Source organism: Elephantulus edwardii, unplaced genomic scaffold (assembly GCF_000299155.1).
Source record: "Elephantulus edwardii isolate Elephantulus edwardi_28Jun2011 unplaced genomic scaffold, EleEdw1.0 scaffold00051, whole genome shotgun sequence".
NCBI classification, from domain to species: domain Eukaryota; kingdom Metazoa; phylum Chordata; class Mammalia; order Macroscelidea; family Macroscelididae; genus Elephantulus; species Elephantulus edwardii.
In genome coordinates this window covers 16621943-16644443 of record NW_006399801.1, presented here as the reverse complement: position 1 = coordinate 16644443, position 22501 = coordinate 16621943, and the positions used below count along the sequence as shown (strand labels likewise).

At 40.2% G+C, this 22501-nt stretch overlaps 1 protein-coding gene across 2 annotated transcripts in view; it reads right to left on the bottom strand.

Moving 5' to 3' along the window:
- Positions 1–22501, bottom strand: part of TIAM1 (T-cell lymphoma invasion and metastasis 1) — a 177461-nt gene that overhangs the window by 77585 nt on the left and 77375 nt on the right. For both annotated transcript variants that reach the window (XM_006886757.1, XM_006886758.1), the window contains 2 exons: positions 14853–14934; positions 7950–8036 (listed from right to left, as the gene is read on the bottom strand). In XM_006886757.1, the coding sequence (XP_006886819.1) occupies positions 7950–8036; positions 14853–14934 (169 nt within the window). The remainder of the gene's footprint in view (positions 1–7949; positions 8037–14852; positions 14935–22501) is intronic.

Below are 22501 nucleotides of genomic sequence, written 5' to 3'. Positions count from 1 at the left end.
TAGTTTTGCCAGGGCCCTGTTGTATTTTTTTCGTAGGTCCCCAGAGACTCACCTTCTTCTGCAAAGCATGATGAGGAGTTACCACAGTTAGTGATCTAAAGGAATAGAGACAAAACAAGCCCAGCCTAAAAGAACAAAAGGTTGGGACTGCTCCACCAGGCTGTCCAATATTAAAAGAAAATTCCAGCAATTTGAGAAAGGGAGAAGTCAAAGAATAGTATGAAAAGAAAAACATTTTTTTAGCTAAGAAAAAAGTTCCAACTTTCATGAGTCACATGTTCAGGCCAACCTCCACTCAGGATCCCAAGATACATGAAATCAATTTTCCATCATAAAACACTCCAAGAAACATTATGGCAACAGAAGAAAAATAAGGATGTGTTTCTCCAGAATAATAGTGTGAGATTACTGAAATCTGGAAAGCTAGGTAGTCCATTTTCAAGTACAAGATTTTGCCGTAAGAGAATCTGAAGTGAAAATACAAAATTTCCACATGTGAAAAGCAAGCTTTAATAAAAACAAAACCTACCAAAACACAAAATTTCAAACAAAAACCCCAAACAAAAAAAAAACACAAAAAAACCCCACAAAAACCCAAACCCCAAAACAAACACCAAACAAACAAAAAATCAGCGAAAAAACTCTGTCCTGAAGATATTTCTTTTGGAGAGATAGTTAGAAAGGGTAACATAAGGATAAGCAGAAGATTAAAAACTAAAGACATCGCTACACTTTTTTAAAAGAAGATCCAGGCTTACTACTAATTGGTGGAGTTTGAGTACACTGTGGGTTGAATGTTGCTGCCATGTGCTATCAAGTGAGAAGTGACTCACAGTTGACTCTCCAGAGAGTTAGCAGAGGCTGTGAAATGTATTTAGAGGAGATGGTGGATTTGAACCACCTGCTTTTGGGTTGCCAGCACTTCTTATTCCTAGGCCACTACAGTTCCCTAACAACAGCCTCCAAAAAGACACATTAATATTATCAGAATGTGTCAATGTGATCTTACTTGGGGAAAAAATGCAAAAATGTTTGCCAAAGTAATTAAGTTAGAAACCTTGAGATACAGTCACCCTAGCCATCTGGGTGAGCCCTCAAGCTAATGATTAGAGTCTTAATAAGAGAACAACAGAGAAGAACTCACACAGAGAAGAGGAGGAAGAGCTACCACATAAACCAGGGACACAGGGAGGAGCCCGTAGCTGGAGGAGCCAAGGAAGGATTCTCCCCCATGGAAGTGATAGAAGGAACATGGACCTGCCAGTATCCTGGTGAAGGACTTTGCTTCCAGAACTGTGTGTAAATACGTGTCTATTGTTTTTAGTTACTCAGTCTGTGGTAATGTTATGGTAGTAATAGAAAAATAAAGCAGGGGATCTCAGGTAGTGATTCTCAGAATTAATAAGTGAGAGGAGGCAGCTCAGCAACGGCAAAAAACAAAGTCCCTCACCAGCGTCTCTCTGTCTTAGATTCATCCCTGTTACAGAATGGATTGTGTCTCCCCAAAATGCTGTGATGTCCTAACTCCTGAACTTGTTTGGGGAAACAGGAATTTTATAGTGGTTTCTATTATTCTGATTTTGGATTATAAACTAAGTTAAACGAGGTCATATCGGTATAGGGTGGGTCTTAATCCTAACTTCTTCTGAGTGGCATTTTATAAAAGGGAAAGAAACAGAGTCACATGTAAAAGTAAGATGTCATGTGACAAAGGAGGCAGATGCATCTATAATTAGCAGAGAATGCCACCAGAAGGTAGAGGAGAGGCAGAGAACAACTCAAAGACCTCAGAAAGTATCCACTGCTCAGTACCTTGAATCGAGGCTTCAGTAATGCCTCCAGACTGTCAGGCAATCTGTTTCCACAGCCACTCCATGCGGCATTTCGTTATGGTCATCTCAGGACACTAATACAATGACATAATTAATGGCTCTATGTGATTACATCTCCCCCCAGCCTCAGTTTCCTCAGATGCAAGAGGTTCAGCAGGTTATATGAAATAAAATGACCCCCTTTTTTAAAGATGAAATAAAATAACCCTTACTAAACTCTCAGTTCAGATGATTCTCACTAAAGATTAGAGCTCATTATTAAATTTGGTAGAAAGAAGAGGGAAACTTTTCTCTCAAACCTACACCTAATTCAGAAATGATCCCTAACTGAAGCCTGGCAAAAGTGAAGAAGCAGGTGAAAGATGTTGTATGAGTTCTGTACGGTCAGGAATAAACTCTTCCTTTCCATCTGGGAAGCCTTTTATCTCTGTGATCTTGTCTTCATGCCAAATCAACAGGATGCACACTCCTAATGAGCTGATCTAACCAAGTGGAAAGAAAAACACCATAGAAGCAGTCTCGTGGTAAGAGGGAAAGGGATATCTAAAGTATGTATTTGGGTGCAGTTGTTGTCTGAGGTCTATCAGCCAGCACATACGGTCATCTGGCCAATTTAACAGGCATAAAGCTACTGTGATGAAGAGCAACAATGTCAGTCTAGAGACTAAGGTGTGCCTGATACAGGCCATGGTCTTTGCAATCACTTGTTATGCATCAGAGAGCTGAACAATGACCTGGGAGGACAGAAGGATAATTGATGCCTTTGAGCTGTGGTGCTGGAGAAGAGTATTGAGTATACCATGGACTGCTAAGAAAAGGAACAGGTTTATCCTGGAGAGGATGAAGCTGGGCTGCTTCTTGGAGGCAAGGATTCTGAAACTTCATCTGACATACTTTGGACATGTTGCAAGGAGGGACCAGTCCTTGGAGAGGGATGTCATGCTTGGGAGGGGAGGGACAGAGCAGGAGAGGAAAACCTTCTATGAGGTGGACTGATTATAGTGACTGGGGTAATCGGGATAGGTGTATCAGAGGCAGTGCGATTCACTACGAGTTGCAGGTGACTCAACAGCACATAACAACAAGAACAATAACAACAAAGCTACTGTTGTTGTTGTATGTTATCACGTTAGAACACATTGCTGACCCTCTAGTGGGTTTTCAGAGGCTATAAATCACACAGGAGGGGACTTCTCAGCTTTCTCTCTCAGAGCAGCTGGTGGATTCAAACTACCTGCCTTTAAGTAGGCAGTGTAACTCCTTACCCACTGGGCCACCATAATTCCTTGTAAGGCTATTTTATTATTGTTAAGTGCCACTGAGTCAGAACCATCTCATAGCTGACCCCCCCAGCATGTTTCCGAGGCTATAAATTATACTGGAAGAGACTGCTTATCTTTCTCCCTCAGAGCAGAAGGTGGATTCCACCTGCCTGCCCTTGGTTTGCCTGTACAGTATTGCTGCGGAATGTTGGGGAGGAAGGGAGGGTCTCTGGCCAGGACAGATTGCCTAAGCTCCAGATATGTGCAAGTCTCCCAACAGCCTTTAATACGGGGTAAAGAAAGCTCCCCTGTGTTTGGTTGTACTGGCTTGAGAAAGCTCGCCACCTGGGAAGTTGGCTGTTGCATCCTTTGAGCTGGGAGTGGTCTGCACGAAGCTGAGGTTATCCTAACCAATCTGCATGTCCCACGTCTGTAAGTCCACCCTATCTGGTCTTCCTGTGTACATAAGTGCAGTCCTAATAAAATTGAGCTGGATTGACCTCTGATCCTCTCCTGGAGTGGTGTATTTCCGTTGTGCTTATCCCCATCAGGGTGTCGTTGTCAAGTTGCTGGCACAGCTGGCGAATTAACAGTGACACCGTATCTTAACCATTAGGGAACTAGAGTTCTCTATGAGGCTTATTAGATTACCAAATCTTCCCACTTCAGAGCAATTCGCATTTTTACTCTGAAGATTGGATAAGGGCATTCTGTCCCCACTTAAAAGAATTCTGATGACTTCCTGATGATGACGGCAAGAAAATAAATATCTCTGTTCTACTTAATGACTGGCAATCCCAAAGACAAAAAAATATAGAAAGAGGCAACTATGTGGGATCTCTTGGCATGTTCTAGGGCTAAAACAAAGCATCAATGAAAAGAAAAAGAAGAGCTACATAAGAAAAGGTTGCATAAAATGAGGTTAAAAGTAGACAAAAACAAGATTAAGCAGGGCTCATTACCAACATAACCAGAAATCTGGCATCATCTGTCATGGACAGAATAAAGCTCCCACTAGTCAGTGTGTGGAACATGCGCTGAATGGAGTATGCAGTGAAGCAAGTCGCGTGCAGAGGTGGATTTAAAGGCCTTTCTTACCTCAGTAAACTAATGTGGTTTGCCACATAACTGTTTGTTTTAATTTTAATTTGGATGAAAGCTTACAAATATATTGAGATTTTCATCCAATCATTTGTAGGCATTTTGTTTTATAACATCTATTAAAATAGAATAATATAATTAATTACAATGTCTAACTGAATCCTTATTATTTATTGCCTTTCCCTTCACCCAACTTATTCAGTAATTTTTAAATGAAAAGATATCTTAATGTCTAAAATTAAAAAGAAAAAGGAAATGACACAAGATTGCCTTTACCCAAGGAAGGCCCAAAGCACAGTTAAAATGAGGTGTGGGAAGAAAGATCAACTCATTCCCTAAGTGGCATTATTTTTTCACCTATAATCCTCCAGTGTCAGCAGTGCCTATTGTACACAGATTTGTAAGATTTGGAGAAAGAGTAAAATGCGGATGAAGAACAGTAATGATGAGGATGGTACAGGGAAATGGATTTACAATTCAGCAAATTTTCAACAAAAACATCGATCTATAGTCAGTATGTACATTATATGAGGTAGGAAGGCACATGACTTTCTCAACTTGACTGCTCTGTGTAGCCATCAGTGGAAAACTTGGATAAAAGCAAAGCAAAGTCTTAGTTCCAATGCTACTTAACTAGCATCCCACCAAAATTCATGATGGCCTAGAATGTCAGAATGAGACCTTATTTGGAAATCGGGTTTTTGTAAATATAATTAAAGATGGCATCATCTAGATTCAGATAAACCCTGATCCAATGAATGGTGTTATTTATCTTTGTCAGTTGTTGTTGCAATGTGTCATTGAGTCTACTAAAACTTATAGGACCCTATGCACAACAGCTCTGAACCCTGCTCCATCCTGAGCCAATCAATAAGTGTCCTCTACTGTGTACAGGGGGCACCCTATGCCCTATTTTCATAAGAGAAAAAGAAAATTTCTCTATGAACTCATAGACACAAGGGAGAGTTATGTGACAAAGAAAACAGAAACTTGCGTGATGTAGCTCCAAGTCAAGGAACATTAAGGAGTCCTGGCAAAACCAGAAGCTAAGCGAACACAGGGAACAAATTCTAACCCAGAGGCTGCCAACACTTCAGTTTTGGACTTCTGGATTTCCAAACTGTGAGAACACATTTTTGTTTTCCCAAGCCATCCAATTTCCTATGGCAGCTCTAAGAAATTAACTGGCCAACCTCAAATGTCCCCAAGAGGAATATGATGGGTCAAACAAACACATTCAAATTAAGCAGACGTAACACACTGAGTTTCAAATACTCAATTCTACCAGTCCAGCCAGCATGACCTCCAACTAACTAGTCTGTATGTGGAAAGGGCCAGGTAAAGGGCTGAGGGGTTAATCAGTAGCTCACAACAAGATACAAAAATTGGATAATAAAAAGAAAAAGTAAACTTAAGCTGGCTGTTGTTAGGTACCATCAAGTCCAGTATAACTCACAAAGACCTTATGATCAAGAGACCTAAATTCTGTCCTATCTTGTGCCATCCTCATCATCTCTAATCCATCCTCACCATCTCTGACACACTTGAGCCCACTGCTGCAGTCACCATGTCTGTCCACCTTGGTGATCTTGTGCTAAGGAGCTGTGCTGCCATGTCAAAAGCACATGGTTCAAATCCACCAGTGGATCCATGGAAGAAAGATAGGTAATCTCCCATGTGATTTACTGCCCCTGAAACTCCGCTGTGGCATGAGCTATGGGTCAGTTCTGACTTAATGGTACTGAACTTCACACAACACCACAAACTTAAGCTAGGTTATAAATAGACCCAAATGAAGTTAGAGGTTTGAGTCCACCTAGAGGTGCCCTGAGAAAAGGCCTAGTGATCTACTTATGGGAAAAAAAAATTACCACTAAAAGCCTATGAAGCACAGTTCTTTGATACACTAGAGGTCATCATGGGTAAGAGTGAGGCTAGGTAATGTTCCAAGGAGACTCCACATTCTGGTCTTTTCAGAAGAAAACTAGTACACTAGCCATAGTCAGGGGTGGGTTCTACAATCCAATGAATGACAGAAAAACATTTGGAAGTGCTGAATGGGTAAAAGACTTACAATCAAACTACATTAATGTCAAAGAACTGAGCAGAGCCCAGACTGGCGAATGGAAACAGGAGGAGAAAGGTTATATAGTCAGGGATGCCCCATAGAGGCTGTCCCACACAAGCTCTGTTATGAGAGTATTCAGCTGAGCCTAGATTTAACATAAAATGCCTCCAGACCCTGTCTTGACATTGCCTTCTGTGCCATGAAGTGAGACACTTGGAGACAAGAAGGAGATCACATCTGCAAGTGTAGCAACCAGTGTGCGATGAGGTAAGGGGTCTAAAACAGATGATTGCTCGTTGTCCCCTAATACTAGGGCTGTCAGAATCAAACCACTGACACAGGATATGAGTGAAAAGGAGGCGAAAGATTTCCCCCACCCCCGTGCTATGCCAACTGGCACATTCATTTTGCTGAAAGATAAAAATCAGTCTTTGGGTTTGAGAGGGAATAAACCCTGTCACTTCTATTGCTTTCTGAGCTATAGCTCAGTGAGTCTGGCAGATTCTGACCTGCAAGCTAGCTGCCTTTGGTCAAGAAAGCGTGAGAGGAGAATCCTCTCCCACTCAATAGTCCATGGTTGATGCAGAATTATAACTTGACTTCCCTTTTGTTACATCTTTCCCACTTCTGGGCATGGCCATATCCATACATTGTGCTACACCTAGGCTTATAGCATAGGTGATATAATGGGCACAGGTGATCCAGGAACTACCCATAGTGAAGCTGACGTAGCATGAAAAGAAAAGGCAAAGGTTGACATTTCTGAATTTCCCCAGCTGCTCTATTCAGCAGCCCCTTAAAAGAGCAAAGTACAACACCCAGCCACAATTGACCCAGTTGGGTTGGTCCTTTATATTGAACAGGTATTAATTCACCTCTGCTTATAGAAATTAAATCCTGCTATAAGAATGAAACAAAGACTTCAAATGAATCTTTAGGTCATGCAGGCAGTGGCAAAACAATACCTATTAAGAACAGTGTGTTGAACAAAGTCCCCTTAAAAGTCACATCCCTAGGGAATATTAGAATGTGACCTAATATGGAATGGGCGCTTTGCAGATGTAATTACATTAAGATGAGATCCTCTAGCTCTGGAGTAAGCTCTAAATCCAATGGCTGGCATCCCTGTAAGAGGGCCACACAGGAAGAAGTGGAAGAGTTGTTAGTGTTCCCCAAGCAGCTCAGATTGTACTAGGAGCCCTTGCAGGGATGCAGGCAGACAGGATGAGCAAAGCAAAGACTAATTCTCCAATGGAGACAAGGAGGATAGATCTTGAGGCCAGAGACTGGAAGCAACAGAACAAACATTTGCCTTGAGAAGCTTTGCAGACTTAGGTGATGGCTAGCGTCAGCTCTGAGCCATTTGGAGCAAAGCATATTCTGTTCCAGGAAGATCTCTCGGGCCTTTGCCTCATCATAGAATATGGGGAAGAATAACCACTTCTGATTAGAGTGGAAACTTCAGTTAGCCCCATGGAAATGGGCTCAGAATTTAAGTGGTTTTAGAAAAACCAAAACTGTGAGCTTTCTTGAATTTACTGAATAAAACCCATGAGAAAGATTTTCAACATTTTTACATATCTCAGTATCTTTACACATGAATCCTTTGGGTTGATCTTTATCATCCACCCACTAAAAAAAGCCCCAAAGACAACCTAAAGAAGACAGAGTCATTCACTGCTTTACCATTCTTCGACGCTAAACCCGTTTCCTTCACACTATTCACGTAGAGCCTTCGAACGCCATCTTCTTCCACAGAAGACAGTGAAAATCCTGCAAAACACAAAGACAGAATGGCAGCGCTTACACCTTCTGAGCGTGCAGTCAAATAACAGGAAGTGGAGCAGGCATGTTTAATGTTTCTGATTACACTTTGAAGCAATTCTTTTTCTTTGGTTGTATTGTCTTACAGAGCAGGGAAAAAAAGAGTATTTTTAGATCACTCTAAAAGAAGCTACTACTTGTATAAACAAACATTATTGGGTGCATCTACCATTGCGATGTCAATTCATTCAAGTAGAACAAAATTATCTTGTTTTATCCTACCTCCTGGTAAGTGCCATAGTCCCATTCTTTCTATAATCTTCTCCACAAAATAACGTAGAAAGATGAGTCCTCTAGACATTTTCCCATCAACCTACGTATTATAATTGCATGAGAACTGCTTTCATTTTTTAATTAAATATATAATCAATAGTAATTCTTCATATTATTAATTCTATCTAATTAAATGGATTCCTTTCATAGCTCTATGAAGGTCTAATAAGATTATCCTATACTTACCTGTATTTCTAGAGATCAAAGTGCCCACCCTTTAGCAAGGTCATAAAAAAGACCCAGGGGTGCTAAGTGGTTTAGGGAATGAGGGTATTTCTATCCATTTCACTGCGAGTCCTGCTGGCCTGTTTTTACAGTCTTATGTAAAAGTCCTTCCCAGTCAATCAACAGACATCCCTACTAATCAAGACTTTTGGACAAAAGTACCCTGGCAGACTCTCCTAGAAGGACAATGGGAAGAAATGCAATTGTAAAGATGTGACATAATTTCAGCTCCAGGAGAAAAACCATCCATAATATAAATACCTGACTTGATTTTAAGGGCAGAAGAAAGTGTAATTTTTTAAATTTTTTTTTAAAAGAAATAACAACAGAACAAAACATTTCATTACAGGACTGGGCCTCAGGGAGTCAAGACTGTGCAGGTCATGCCACGAGGAGCAAATTTTTATTGCTGTTGTCTAGTTCACAGGACTAAGAAACAACCACACACAGGCAAAATTGCCGAATGCCAAGAACCTCACCACACTGCCTTCATTCTCTGAGATGGGGAGAAGTTTTTATTCTCTTGTTCTGAATTCTATTCAGTGAGCATTCTTTCAGCAATATATAACTTTTCCAATTCGATTCCAAGAAGCACTTTTAAAGGAAAATATTTTTAAACAAGAACCATTTAAATGACATGAGCCTCGCTCGACATTGGAGGATGTGCCAATATTCTAGTAGAGAACTCCCCCTCCCCCTTTAATCTGTTATAAAACAGTGAGAATCAGAGTCAAGGGCTATGCCAACAGGAAAGAATGGCAAGAGTTCTCAAGATACAGTCATTTCCTTCCTGAAACACAGCCTTTTTATATCCCTGAGCTTGCCCGGAAGGTGCAGGAGAGGCAATGTGTGGGGGACCTGCTACAAGTCATTAGCAGCTAACGTCTCAGTTCACAGGGAAATCCCCAGAGTTAAAGAGGTCTGAAGGAAGGGTAATGGCAAGCTTTGGAAGACTACTCAAGAGGAAGAAAAAACAAAACAAACCATACCACGAAAACCCAAAATGTAAATAATACAGTAGAAGTCACACTAGAGGATATCAATTAGGGGGCCACACAGACACTTGCTCTTCTCATCGTGCACTATTATGGGGTCCAAGAGTCCCCAAAGGGTACTTCCCACTACAAGGCAACAACAATTTGCACACTAGAGGGAGGGAGAGGGACTAGAAACATGCCCCACATTAACAAATTCAAAGAAAGCAAGGTGCAGTTGCATTCTTTTTGAGGTGCATGAAGAACATAGAGACTTTTTTATTTGTATGCATATAATTTTCATAAACATTGTGTTTCACTCATGTACATAGAACATAGTGACTTTTAACAGGTCTGCTGCAAAGTCAGAATGGTGGACTTCCCCTCCCCCACACCTTTTTAAATAGGAAAAATAACATTTTAAATGTCAACAAATTAATCTAACATAGTCTAAAATCATTGCCAATGGGAAACAGAGAGAAATAACCTGATATAAATCCAACAAATTCACTCAATCAGATGGCTTTTAGTTAGAAAGCCTGGAAGCAACGTGGGTACCAAATGACCATGTGGATGAAAGAAGTGATAAAGCCTAACTCAAGAGAAACGAAGACGAAACTCACACGATACACAACCAGAATATGCCTCAGACTGACATTAATGGTCAAAAAGAAGTCACAAGAACAGGAGACACAAGGGCCAGAAAAACAGTGAAAATTCAGAACATGCATCAAGAGGAGATAACTGTAACATAAACAGACACATGATCAAAACCAGGACAAGATGCAAGGCACCCAGAGACTGAGGGATGCTCACTAAAATAAAACTGCCGCAATAATGCATTCCCCACTCCAAGGCAGCCTAGGGGATTACGCTTGGTGATCATGTAACTATTTGAATTAATTCTGACAAGTAAGGTCTAAGAATTCCTCTGCTGAAGCAGCAAGTGGGGCAAGGTTAGAAACAAGAGGGAGAAATTAAACATGTGTTAAATCTCCAAATTCATTCAGTCAGCTGGAAATTTAAGTCATATTTTTCTCCCTGAAGTGATTTAAAGTAAAAGACAGTATTGAGTTTGTTTAGCTCTATGAGTGTGTGTATGCATGAACACTTCTTAGACATGCACCAATAAGTCATACTGAGGAAGTGTTACTGGTAGTTATCTGTTGTTGAGTGTCATGGAGTCAATTTTGACTCATGAAGACCCCACATGACAGAGTAAAACTGCTTTAAATGGTTTTCTACGCTTCCATATTTATGCAAGTAGGACGCCAACACCTTTCTCCCACAGAGCCAATGGGGTGTTCAAACGACCAACCTTTCTGTTACCAGCCGAAAACTTAACAACTGCAACATCAGGACTCCTTAGTAGTAGATATAAAGGGGATAAGTTTAGGATTCTTATTATTTTTGAGGTGTGGATCAACCAAGTCTCTTAGGATTGTGGGGCTCTTCAGCCTCTTTGATCAATGCTATTTGACCTATAACATCATGAATCTGGGTTCTATGAAGCAATGGCCTGACTTTGATTGAAACCTGTGGTCTAATTAGGGGTATACAGCATGGCTTTTTAAACTGTGTAACAAACAGTAAACTAAGGACAGGAAAAAAGATTACATAATGAGGATTTTTCTTAAGCTATTTGGCATTGATGTAATAGGCAAGCATGGGATTTTGTATTTTACAAAAGTAATGGTAATCTACAATAGACTAGAAATGAAAAGCAAAACAAAAATCTTCTCTCCTTCACTACCAGTTTGAGAAGAATATAATATCACTCTAGGCTGAGGCTGTTACCACCAATGTAATTGATTTCTGTGAACAATCCAATCACTGTAATAAAAAGCTTGGTGATTTTATACCCAGCTGCTACTTCTGAGTGCAAAACCTGCTCCGTTTAGAACCAGATCCTAAGAGCTTTAAGATTCAATCCTCTCTTCTTGTTACCACAACAAGAGAATCAGTTGCTACTGACTGGACTTTAACTCATGAAGACCACCATATGTGTAGAACTATGTATGTCAAACCATCATGTGTGTAATCATGTGTAGAACTATGCTTCACCTGGCTTTCTAGGGTATTAATAAAATTTTTGGATGCCAGTCATCAAGCCTTTCTCCGAGGTGCCTCTGGATGGACGCAAACGTTTTGGTTAGTGTTCGAGTGAGTTAACGATTTTGCACCAAGAAGTTCTCATTACTGTAAGCTACAGTTTACCTTGATGCAACAGAAGCTAAGTAATAAAGAAAAAGAAGAACTTCCCAGAGCTTCTGACTGGCAGATCCAGGGTCCTATTTATGCCACTGTTTTCAATTAGGGTTTTAATTACTAAGATCATGCTTCTGCTGCAGAAGAAGCCTTTCATAGGCATTTTTCTCTCTGGCTTTGTGATGTCTTGGTTTTAAGGTCAAGAAGTAAACAGCATGAAGGTGAAAAGGAAGTAGCCAGGGGTTCAAAACTAGGCTCTCTTCATTAAAGCACAATATTCTAATAAGCATGAGATAAAGATTAGCTGCCTGGGAGAGAGGGTACGAAAGGAATATAACATCCTACTCTTCTGTAAAGGGTTTGAAGAATTTCAAAGGCTAAAAGAGCTGAATGATTTTATTCAGAGAAATCTTAGGAAATCATAGGATGTATCTTTATGTCTTTTCACCACATACTTCTGGCACACAATAGAATTGGATTTCTCTGTCATCAGTGGACAGCTGTCATCCTGTGAAGTGCTTTGATCAAGGAATTGGGAGTGAGCTAGTACCTGATTTGTCTTACTATTCTGTTCTCCTGAAAAATGAGAGATCATGACCCAGGTGACAGACACATCCGTGTCTTGGAGTGAGAACATCATAAAAAAAGGACTCCAGAAAACCCACTGTCTTGATTTCTTAATGCTGCTGTAGCAAAATATAAGTAGTGGTTCAATGAACAGAAATTCATTTTCCCACAATTCAGCAGGCTAGATTCATGGACTGACTCTAGGGGAAGGATCTCTCTGTCAGTTCTCAGGAAAAATACCCATGTCAGCTTTTCCAGCTCCAGCATTCCTAGGTCCCTAAGTGATCTCCTGGCAGCATTTATTGTCTTCTTACTTACGCTTGCTTGTCTCTGTGCCTAATTCGCTCTTTCTTAATCTCAAAAAACGTTACACTTAGCAACTTACAGGAATATGACCACATTCAAATAACAAAGAAAACTATTTACAAGTGAAATTGCTTACAAACACATTATTTGGGGAGTGGGGGGGGGGGCGGAGATGACACAAGGGATACACTACAAGTGTGAAAAATAAAGTTCACTGTTTTGAGCCATTAAGTATTAGGAATCTTTGTTACCTCAGCTTAACCTCACCTCTCCTGACAGATTCAGTACAGCACAGACTTCTCTATCTTACTTTAATGTAATGCTAGAAATGTATTATAGATTTAACTGTGCCAGACCACGGAAAACCTGTGTGAAAAAGACTGGGCACACAATAGACATATGAAGAAATCACTGTCAATAAGAGAGATGTAAATCAAAACCACATTGACCATACCTTCTCACTCTAGTACCAGTGGCAAAGTTTAACAGGAGAGCAAGTAATAAATGTTGGAGAGGATGTGGTGAGATGGGAACACTTATCAGTTATTGGTGGGATTGTAAAATGGTACAACTACTCTGGAAGGCAGTTTAGTACTTCCTTGGAAAATTGAACATAGAAAATTCCATATGACCCAGCTATTCCACTGTTTAGAACATACTCCAAGAAAATGAGAACTGAGGCAGAGAGACTTGTACACCAACGTTCATTGCAGTGTTATTCACCATGGCAAGGCCATGGAAATAGCCCAAATATCCAACCACAATCAAATGGATTGAGAAATTATGGTACATTCACACAATGAAATACTATGCAGCACACAGGAGCAATGATTTTGTAAATCACTACCTAACTTGGGAGGGACTGGAGAGCATTCTACTGAGTGAACTAACTCAGTCCTGTAAAGAAAAATACTGTATAAGACCATTATTTTAGAACATTTGTGAGGATCCAGGAGGTGGGGGAGCAGAGGGTTAATCACAGGGTTGCACAATTCGATGGGAGGGAGGGGTGGGTAAAGGAAATGGGAAAGATCTTGTGTGAAAAACAATGTATATGAACTTTGTAAGTAAGCCAGTACAAAATAAATATGAAAAAAAAAAAAAAAAGACTGAGCACAGCAAGCCTGAAAGCTATCATTTAATATTCAGTTTACAAGGCAGGCCCTTGGCTGGCATCTGGGAACGTAAGGTTTTGGAAGAGTTCCCACCATGTGACCTGACATGAGTGCTTGACTGTGCCCACACTTTCTGCCCTTCTGGGAGTCTGGAATTTTGGTACATGCTAGTCATAGGGCCCCCAGTAAATAGTTTCCAATAAAAAGCCAGGGTGCTGAGTCTCTAGCAAGCTTTTCTAGTAGACAACATATCACACATGTTGTTGCTGGTCGTTTCTAGAGTAATGACGTGTGTCCTGTATGACTCTACTGGGAGGGAACTCTTGGACCTGTGCACCTGGTTTCCACTGGACTTTATCACATATTTTTCCCTTTGAAGATTCTAGTTTATTATCTTTTTGCTATAGTACACCACAGACACGAGGAAGAAGGTGGTCTAGCCCAAAGGTGGTGCCTTTCCGGCAGTTCAAATTCACCACTGGTTGCACAGGAGAAAGATAGGTAATGACCTTCTGTGTAATTTAGAGTCTCCAAAAGCCCCCTGAAGCGTTAGCAATGAGTCAGTTTCAGCCGGATGGCAATGAGTGAGGATGTCACAATAAGCTTCACTTACAAATCCACACAAGAAGCTGAAAGCCACTAGCAAGAGACTGGGGGGTGCTTGTGGCTGCTTTTTAGAGGACTCCTCCTCATGAATTAGCCCGCTGTGAGGTGATGATAGGGAGCAAGAAACACTACACAACTACATCCCTTCAGCATTATGTTTTGGAAAGAAGGGTGTGAAAGAATAGTTGCTTCCTTACAAAGATATAAAATAATTTTTACAGATCTATACTCAATAAATCTACTTTCTTTCTATGAGAGCAAAACACAAATAAAGTTATGAAATGTAAGGCCATGCTCTCATGGTTCCCAGGGCAAGTCTCTCTTTTCACCTAATCTGCTGCTCTGCAGGGGCACAGAGGCCAGATGTGCTCTCTGTTTCAAAAGAGACCCAGAGGCATTTTACTGAATTGTAAATAAGTGCATGTTTAACCCAGGAATTGCTCTGATTTGAAACACAAACACTAAAGAGGGAAGAAAAAAAATAAACATACCATAATTATCAGCCACTGTATCGGACTTCTCAATCTGGATGTTCTGAGTGACTTTTGGACAAATTTCAATTTCTTTGTACAGCTGAAATTTACAAAGAGGAGTCTGATTAGAATTTCATTATAAATAGCATAATGGTAACTGTCATCACAATCTATTTTTTCATAATTGATAGCTGGAAGATTTTCTTTACATTCCAATCTTTTTAGTAAGAGTCAAAATAGAATTTTATAGTTCACTTTCCCAAAAGTAGGTACAGTTCTGGCTTATAAGCAATTACTTAGCATCCCAATTGCCTAGCAAGTCAATAAAAATATGTTTTCCCACCTTATCTTGATCGCAGACATGAGAAATAATGCTACAGTAAATTAAAACTCCTATCACTGGGCAAAGGAATAAATTGTGAAAATCAAGAAGAGATTATAAAGATCTAGAGGCAAGATTTGCGGAAACAGGAGGAATCTTTCACCTTCACTCTTTTCTGTTTATATACCAAAAAATTCCACAGTAATACAAACAGGTGAGACAAATTATAGCATTGAATTAGACAGCACATCATGTAGACAGAGATTCATTTCTACTAGCCATTAGTTTAACATCAAACTAGCTGGAAAACCTAAACACACAAACCAACTTCTAGAAACCCAAGAAAGTCTGGAAAAGTCAAGAAAATAGAGCAATGAATAGTTTACATTAGGTTTTTGCTGTTCAAATGTCAGTTCCAACTTACAGCAATATGGGATCTATTATAAATTTACATAAAAACGTTGTTTGTTGTTGTTGTGTATTATCGAGTTGGAAGTGACCCTTAGCTGACTCTCTGGCAGGTTTTCAGAGGCAAGCAATTGCACAGGAGGAGACTGACCATCTGTCTCCTGAGGAGCAGCTGGTGGATTGGAATCACCTACCTTTGAAACTGCAGCACAGCTTCTTGACACTAGGTCACCAGAGTTCCCTAAGAAACTTTAGTGTTTCAATTAATTGAATTTCATTTTCATATGTCTGAACCTCTCATTCTCTAGACAACAACTTATAAATTTTTTTTACTATGAGTTCTTCTCCCTCATGCTAACCCTGAGAGATCTCTTTCTCAAATAAAGAGAATAAGGCCAAAAAGTACCTTCCTAAGGTGATAAAAGCGAATACAGGGTGAGCTGGGAGTTGGGCTTTAGGTTCCAGAGACACAGCACTGCTGGCTACAGTATAATACCCACAAACACTTCCTGGTAAGAGCTCAAACCTATTGCCCTTGAGATGTTTCTGATTCATGATAACCCCAGGTGTCACAGTGTAATAAAACTGTACTCCACAGGGTTTTCTTAGCTCCAAACTTTTAAAGAAACAGATCGCCGGACTTTTCTTCCCCAGCGTCATTGGGTGGGTTCAAATAATCAGCCTTCAGGAAAACACAACCACTTGTGTCCCCCAGGGACCACGGGCAGTGTGCAGGGATACAAAATAAACAGGACCAACCCAGGCAAGCAAGATAAAGGCTACTGCCAGAATTTATGCTAACCGCACTACTCTCTCAAGTACATAAATGTGCCAAAGGCGGTAGACCTTTACTTTGAGCACTTGGAAGATGAGAGGTAGGGAGAACTGCTTAGGAGGAAAGATCCTGAAAAACAGGCAGGCTAGAGAATGCCAGAGGGGTGGGATTTACCTCCTGAAACGCCCTCTCTATCCAACACAATGTGTTATGGACATGACTGAACGTTTCATTTTTATATTTCCAAAAGTTTTCAGGAAATATATTGTCAAATTAGGAAAAAATCCTTATGCTGATTTATATTCAGAAAAATCTAGCTTCCAAACTTTAGCAAATACTATGACATTTATGTTTCTTAATGCTTCAGAGTGCTAAAAATATTTTTCTCAGATGTGTTCACTTCAACTTACTTTGAGCCTTGCTTTTATTTTTTACAAACTTCGCTGAAAGCCAACTTCTTCCCCCAGGTGGCAGTATATCACTATGTGTTCTAATCATGTCCCCAAAATTCCCAACACTTTGCCAAATATCTAGTGGGAAAACGGCCAACAATACGAAGGACGGGCAGCCTCCTCCTGTGCGATACACAGCCTCTGAAAAGGCACTAGAGGGTCAGCTATGAGTTGGTACCGATTCAACAGCAATGAGGAAGAGATTACTACTTTTCAGCTTTCTTAGTAATTTGTGTGACAGTCATATTTACGTCTTGTCTCCAAACTGTTTCAAACTTATCACACATATAGACCCTTTGATTACAAAGTCCTTTCTTGGGTTCATTAAACCAAAGTGGAAAAAAAAAAAGTATAAAAGCATTCATTAAAAACCTAATTTTTTAAAATGTCTGTACATTAAAAACATTTTATTATGTTGTTAGTAAAATTCTGCACCATAAACTAGTCCCCATCTGACAATTTTCTACAAATTGGTCAGGAACTCCGGTGATAATGTGATTAAGGCAGTAAGCTGCTAACCAAAAGGCCAGCAATTCAACCCCACTGAGCACTCTGCTCAGGCAAGTCGGCTTCTGTGAGGACATCCTCAGAAATCACAGGGGGCAGTTCTACTCTGTTCTATGGGGTCATTAATCAACTCAACGGGCAGTTGGTTTTGTTTATACAAACTGTTCAATAACATTACACAGTTACAGTTTTCACAGTGTGCTGACATTGTCTTTGTGTTCCGATAGGGATTATTTCTCATCCTTAACCACGGTGTCTAAAATTAAAAATTTGGAAATGTTGCAGTTTTCTACATAAATATTTTAACAATGAAGTCGCACATGTTTATTTTATTAAACCAATGACAAAGCATATTTTCTCCTTTTCTAGACCAGATTAGATCATCAGGCTTCTATGAAATAACTTGCTTACTAAGGCATTTGAATTATTACAAAATTACAACCATTTCTTACCACGTCTCTCTTGTCAGGCCCTCTTCAAATCATTCACATCTCTTGCCTCACTGGCCGCAAACCTGCTCTTCCGCTTTCTTCATATGCTCTGTGACTCACTGCCCACACAGGCAACCTTAACCTTAACCAGACAATGCCTATCCTCTCTCAAAGGTTTCCATCAAATTTAGGATAAAACCAAACATGTTAGGATGACCTCCAAAACCCTACAAACAGAAACAAGACCCTATAAACACAGACCCTCATCTCCTGCACCTTTCCCCTTGATATGCCTCACCCCAAGTAAGCTACCACCACCTTCACTCTGCACCTGGTCTCATCATATAGTATACCCCCTTCCTACTGATGGTGACTTTTACATGTCAACCTGATGAGAGTGCCACCACCTCTGTGTCCCTTTTTTTGTGCTGCGATGGTTTGCATGTTGCTAGGATGATGGAAGAAGAGGTGACATTTATGTTGCCCACAGCAGCAGGGTCACTGATGGCTGACAGTTTTTACCAGAGCTGGAAAACTAAGGAAGATTAGGAAGAAATGTTTGGCAATCTACCTCCAAAATTAAGCAATGAAAACACAGAATATTGTCCACTGTAATCCTGGAGCTCTGGTGGCATCGTCCATAGGGAGTTGTGCAGCAAATCCAAAGGTGAGCCCTCTCTGGTGGTTCGAATCCACCAGTGGCTCACAAGACATTACTGAGCAATCTTCTCCTCGGTGACATACAACCTCCAAAAATCTGCTGGAGGGTCAACTACGAGTCAGTACCAACTCGATGGCAATGAGGTTTTATTCATTTTTCTAGTACTGGAAAATAGTCCTCTAGATTGAAAAGCACTCAAAATACACAGTACTGTAACAATGAACTCAAGAATATCAAAGATCTCAAAGATGGTATAAGACAGGGTACTGTTTAATTCTGCTGTACATGGGGTCGGCCTAAGTCAGTCAACTCGATGGCAACTAAAGACAATATTCAGTTATTTAATCAAACACTAATGACCTGATTCAGGTCATGGTCTTCTTAATAATTTGCTATGCATCAGAGAGCTGGACAATGACTAAAGATGGCAGAAGAAGACTTGATGGCTCTGAGTTGTGGTCCTGGAGGATATCCCATAGACTCCCAAAAGAATAAATAGATGTCTTGGAAAAAGTACAGCCAGAGTGTTCCTTGGAAGCAAAGATGGTGAAGCTTTGTCTATCATGATCTGGACATATAGCTGGGCGAGGCTAGTCCTTGGGAAGGGACTTCATGCTTGAAAAGACGGAAGGTCAGTGAAGGAGAAGGACTCCCAGTCGGCCCCCAATGAGATGGACGGATAGAGTGACTTCAGCAGTGAGCTCTAGTACGTCAGAGATGATGAAGATAGCACAGGACAGGACAGGGTTCGGGCTGGCTGTTCATAGGGTCGCTATGAGTCATACTCAACAGGAATAATGTAGGTGTTACGTGAAGGAATTTGGTAGATATGATGAACTTAGTTGACATTAAGTAGATTATCCTACACGATCTGTATGGGCCTCATCTAGTCAGTTAAAGACTGTAAGAGCAAAATACAAGATTCATAAAAAAGAAATTCTGCTTCAAGCCTGCAGCATTCACTCCTGCCTGAACCTGTATCCTGCTGTCTTATCCAATGGATTTTGGACTTTGCAGTTCTCTGAATCATATGAGCTAATTACTTGAAATAAATCTCTATTTAAGAGATGACTGACAAATACATATTTCTATTTCTAGAATTCAATCTAAAAAAGCAATTCACAAAAACCAATAAAATATAACAGTGCCACTGAGTTAACGCCAAATTATAGGAACTCTCCATCAAGTTTCCAAGGCTATAAATCTTCATGAGAGGAGACTGCCTATTTCTCCCATCAGGTGGCTGGGAGATCTGAACGTGTGGCCTCTTAGTTAACAGTCCAACATGTTATAAACTATGCCACCAGGATTATATACTTAAAATTAACAAATGAATAAATACACACATATATACTTATACTATTGTTTTTGTTGTGTACTGCTGAGTTAGAACTGACTCCTAGCTGACCCTCCAGTGGGTTTTCAGAGGCAGTTAATCTCACAGGAGGAGACTGCCTCTCCTTCTCCCGTGGAGCAGCTGGCAGATTCGAACCATGCTCCTTTAGGATTGTAGCACAGCTTCTTGCCCATAAACCACCAGAGTGCCATATATTTATACTATGTGTATACCTTAGATTATATGTATGTGTAGTAAGTTGATTCATATCCATAGAGATCCTGTAGGATCACACAGTCCCATGGAGTTTCCAAGGCTGTGAACCTTTTGGAAAGAAAGCTGCCACATATTTCTCCCATGGAGTGGCTGTGGGGTTCAAACTGTTGACTTTCTGGTTAGCAGCCAAGCAAGCATTTAACCATGGTGCTAGGAGGGCTCACTCCTACATTATCTACAGAAGTAATCTTCCCCCCCTTTCTTGAGAACTCTGACTGATACAATCTAGAACAATTTTACTCAAAATACCCCCATGACTCACTCATGACTCTGCAGTGCCCTGATAAAACAACAACAGACCTAAAAGACTGGCACACCACCACTGAATGTATCACCGTTCTGTGTTCCTCCCCTAATTTTCTCCAAGCCTCTCTGCATCCTTGACACATCACACATTTGCATGCTTCAAGTAGACTTCTGCAGGGAGGAGAGTGTCCTGCAAAGCCCTGAGCAGCTGCCATGGAGTCAAGCACCTAATAAATGCTAAATAAACATTTGCTAAATGAATGAATACATAAATCTACTGGTATTTCTGCAAACTCTATTTCTACCTGTCACTTTAAAGAAAACACATTAAGTGGGTTTTTTTTAAAAAAAGCCAGTGCCTCCGTGGACTATAACGACATTCACTATCATTCCGTGGATCAGACCCAACATGGAACTAATCAAGAAAAAATAGTCAAACAGGTATTACATTAAAACATAATTAGTAAAGCACATAAATGAATGACTAACCCTGGTTATTCATAAGCAACAGAGTTTCCTTTTGCCCCAAAATAAAGAAACTTGATCCACAAATCTTAATTTATTTCCCTGAAAACTAAATTGACCTTATTACTAAAGAATGTTTGATAGAACAATGTCAGAAAATGCAGTATTTTGGGACAAAGACAAATGAGTCATTTTTGGGGAGACTGCCTGGAACATCTGTGAGCTTCCCAAGTCTATTAAAAACAAGATGGAAGTGAGCTAAGAAAACCAAATAGCCATGTGTGGTCTAACACCTCCTCACCAAGGGACAACAGAAAGCTCTCTGCAACCCAAAGGGTTCAGGAATGCGTGTGTCTGAAGACCCCTATGCGTGGATGATAGGACTGTGTTTCTCACAGGCATATGTGAGAGCGTCCATCTTTCTGTGTCAGATTCTTTTAATACATTATCATTTTAATATATACAGAGTGACTATTGGTAAAACAAATTAAACTTGGCATATCTTAGTCTCTTTAGCTGGGCATGACCACACAATGACACGATCTTAAGCAAAATAAATTCATGTTTAAAAAATACCTATCAAGCACTACTATGTGCTTGCTATAATGGGGACACAGCAGTTGGAATCCCGGACACTGAGAATTTGATGGCTCCACTGACACCAGATGCAAAAATATATGGTCTAATAGAGATTCCAGGAAGACAATTTCCTCCTTAAGATAAGAAGGGGCTTTATCTCTTTCTCTCCCCTTAAACAGAGAAACTGGGCTTTTCCTGGGGCCAAAAGAAGAATAAATCAGCTCTTCTCTGTGTCGAATATACCCTCTCTATTAACACTTATTGATTTAAGTGATAGTTGAAAATGGGCCTGTCATTCTGATCTTCCTTGATCTGCAGTGCATGATAAGGGTCACAAAGCGTGCGCACACACACTCTCTCTTATATTTAATTAAAAACATTTAAAGGCACATGAGGTGACTTTGTGAGATGACAGGAATGTTCTCAATCAGGATCATAGTGGTTTAAACAAGACCATATACACTTATTTGTCAAAACTCACCAAATATTATGTTTGAAACTGGTGCAGCTGACCTGAAACTGGTGTTGTGTTAACATCTACCCAAGGAAAATTGACTAAAAACAAAGATTTCCTATTAAATTTTAAAACATGCTTCCTTGTTCCAAAAAGAGACTGTTTGGGTTTAAATTTCCAGTTCTGCTTCCTGTGGTAAAATCCTGTCTGAAGTCACCCTGTTATCATTGACATATTCGTGGAAGTAGTGTGATGGCCCCTAGAGGGATGAGTGAGTGCAAAAAGTAGACAGAGCTCCAAGACATGTGCTGCACGCCCAGAATGTTCTCCAAACTGCAGGGTGAAGAAACCCAAAACCACCACAAATCCTCTGCTAGGCTAACAAGAAAGAGTCTCTTCATTATTTTATTACAATGTTTCTAGTGCTTATTGCCATCAAGTTAGCTTTAGTCTTAGTAACAAACTTTATGGATAACAGAATCAAAACACTGCCCCATTCTGTGCCATCTTGGCCACTATAGTGTTATTCAAGTAACAAGCATTTATTGAGCAACTACTATGTTAGCCATTGTCTCCAGCCTTTGTCAAAATCCAACACATTCAGCATCATCTGCCCCACAACACTACATAAATAGTGAGCAACAGAGCATGCATGCAAGCCCAGATCTGCTTCAAAAGCTATATTCCATAATGAAACTCATTTGCACACAAATGACCCCACGGATCTATCTACATGCAGTCTAACAAGCTAGGGT